This window comes from Eufriesea mexicana, unplaced genomic scaffold (assembly GCF_001483705.2).
Source record: "Eufriesea mexicana isolate 0111107269 unplaced genomic scaffold, ASM148370v2 scaffold8839, whole genome shotgun sequence".
Taxonomy (NCBI): Eukaryota; Metazoa; Arthropoda; class Insecta; order Hymenoptera; family Apidae; genus Eufriesea; species Eufriesea mexicana.
This window is the reverse complement of record NW_016916568.1, coordinates 115826-117948: the sequence shown is the minus strand read 5'-3', so window position 1 is coordinate 117948 and position 2123 is coordinate 115826. Positions and strand designations below refer to the sequence as shown.

The 2123-nt window shown below is 29.2% G+C and overlaps 1 protein-coding gene across 1 annotated transcript in view; it reads left to right on the top strand.

The window, feature by feature from the left end:
- The first annotated feature begins 310 nt into the window (after positions 1-310).
- LOC108553005 (CTD small phosphatase-like protein 2) overlaps positions 311-2123 on the top strand; it is a 2907-nt gene continuing 1094 nt past the window's right edge. Inside the window, exons 1-4 of the mRNA XM_017907746.1 lie at positions 311-565; positions 896-1036; positions 1099-1345; positions 1431-1987. Coding sequence (XP_017763235.1) covers positions 311-565; positions 896-1036; positions 1099-1345; positions 1431-1987 — 1200 coding nt within the window. The remainder of the gene's footprint in view (positions 566-895; positions 1037-1098; positions 1346-1430; positions 1988-2123) is intronic.

Sequence of the window (2123 nt, the reverse complement as noted above, 5' to 3'; positions counted from 1 at the left end):
AAAAAAAAAAAACAAGGAAATAGAATCAAAAGTATAAAGACCAAGTTTTCTTCTGTATGTTTACTTCATATCATTTATCGTTATTAGAAGAATATAATTAAGAAGAATATTTTTAGACAGTATTATACTATAAAAAATGTATTTATGAAAGGAATGAATAGATATATAATTATTATAATATTAATAAATACAATCTTTAAAAATTTCTATAAGTGTATATATGTCCCTTTCTGTCAGTTACAAAAGATCTAGTTATGTTCGATGAATAATTTTATACTTTATATTAATTTTAATAATATAATAACATTTTATGATTTCACATTGTTTTAGGGAATTTAAATACTTATTTGAAATGTGGTTACGAAGTGAACATGTTAGTAGAAGACTACGTGGTCGTTTAAATATAAGTTGTGTATCCAGAACTAAGATATCCAATCATCGGGTACAAGTCAGCAGTTTACGGAAACTTCCTTCTATAAATAATAATAGTCATCGCATTAATATTCCAAATAAATGTGGTAGGCTGACAAGATGGAGACGTAGATGTACTCATTTTCTGAAAGAGGTATACATTAATTTTTATTTTTTCTTCGATCTTAATTTTTTACGTGTTGCATCTTTCTGTGTTGCCATCCAAGACATTGATATTCAATTATGATACTTCAAACCATATTATTATCATTAGCTTACTGTAAATGATCTTTGCAGGTCATTTATTAAAACAAACTTCACTATTCCTTAAAAAGAAATACTTTCTAACTAATCAGCGGTTAATGAGTGACTGACTAACTCTCAAGGATGTTATGCACTTAGATTCTTAGAACTACAATCGAAGCCATTTGGTTAATGTAAAGACTTCACTTCAGTTTTGTTAAAAAGATTATTATCTTCGTAGGCTTGTAAAGAAAATGTTTTACGTTTTGCGAAATCTGCGCCTAGTAGACGAGAGAGAGGACCTCGTAGAAGAAAATGCATAAAACGATCAATGGTTACTTCGACTCCCTTACACCGAACTTCTGCAAAAGATGTGGTTATTGTAAGTTATTACAAACTACTTTATTTTTAATTAACAAAAAATAATGGACATAAATCTTTTAGCCAGCAAAATGTGCAACAGCATCCAAAGTTTCTGAAGAATCTAAGGAAAATTGGAATACAACTAGTTTATCATTATATTCATCTATATTAAGTACAGATTCATGTTGCTCTTCTATATCCAGTGTAAATGATTTCAAATCTTCAATTCCAAGTGTATCACCACTGTCAAATCTAATGCCTCCTGCATCACTAGGATCAAATTCTGACCTTTCATATGTATTGGATAATGAAGAAAGCAAAAATATTGGTATATATGTATATATATCTATAAAAATAGTTTATTAATTTATCTTTTTGATACGTACAAAATCAGTCCATTTAATTTGTTACAGATACTAGTTCTCTATATTATTCCGCATCTTGTACACAAACAGAAACGTCTGAAGAATGCTATAGTTTAATGCATTCTACATCCATGTATGGAACTCGTTCTTATTCATCAGAAAAGTATTTTCCAAATGGAAAATATGCACTTAGCAACAATAATGCAAATAATAGTAATTTGTCAAAAAATCAATGTTCTGTTGAGAGCCATTTGTCAAAATATGAGTCAAACTTTGCCAATACAAAGTATGGTACATCAACCATGTACAGTTTAAGCCATCATCATTCATCAGATACGAACGGGAATGTTACTGAAAAATACGATTCCGATGATATCGAGAACGATTACCATGACGTTGAATATATGGAAGTTGGGAGTGAAGAAATAGTAGAAAGTTGTGATATGGAAAATATGGTTACTCATGTTCAAGAAGATTGGGAACCATTTGATCCTTATGTCTTCATTAAACACTTACCACCCTTAACTCCGGCAATGAGAGCCAGATGTCCTGCTCTTCCTCTTAAAACACGCAGCAGCCCAGAATTTAGTCTCGTATTAGATTTGGTATGTATGTCTTAAGTTATTTTATTAAAAAATAAATAATAAAAAATAATTCAGAAACAAAATAAAGCTTTAATAGAATCTACAAATATTACAGACTGTATGAACTGATATAAAAAGTTCTTTTTTTTTTTTTTTT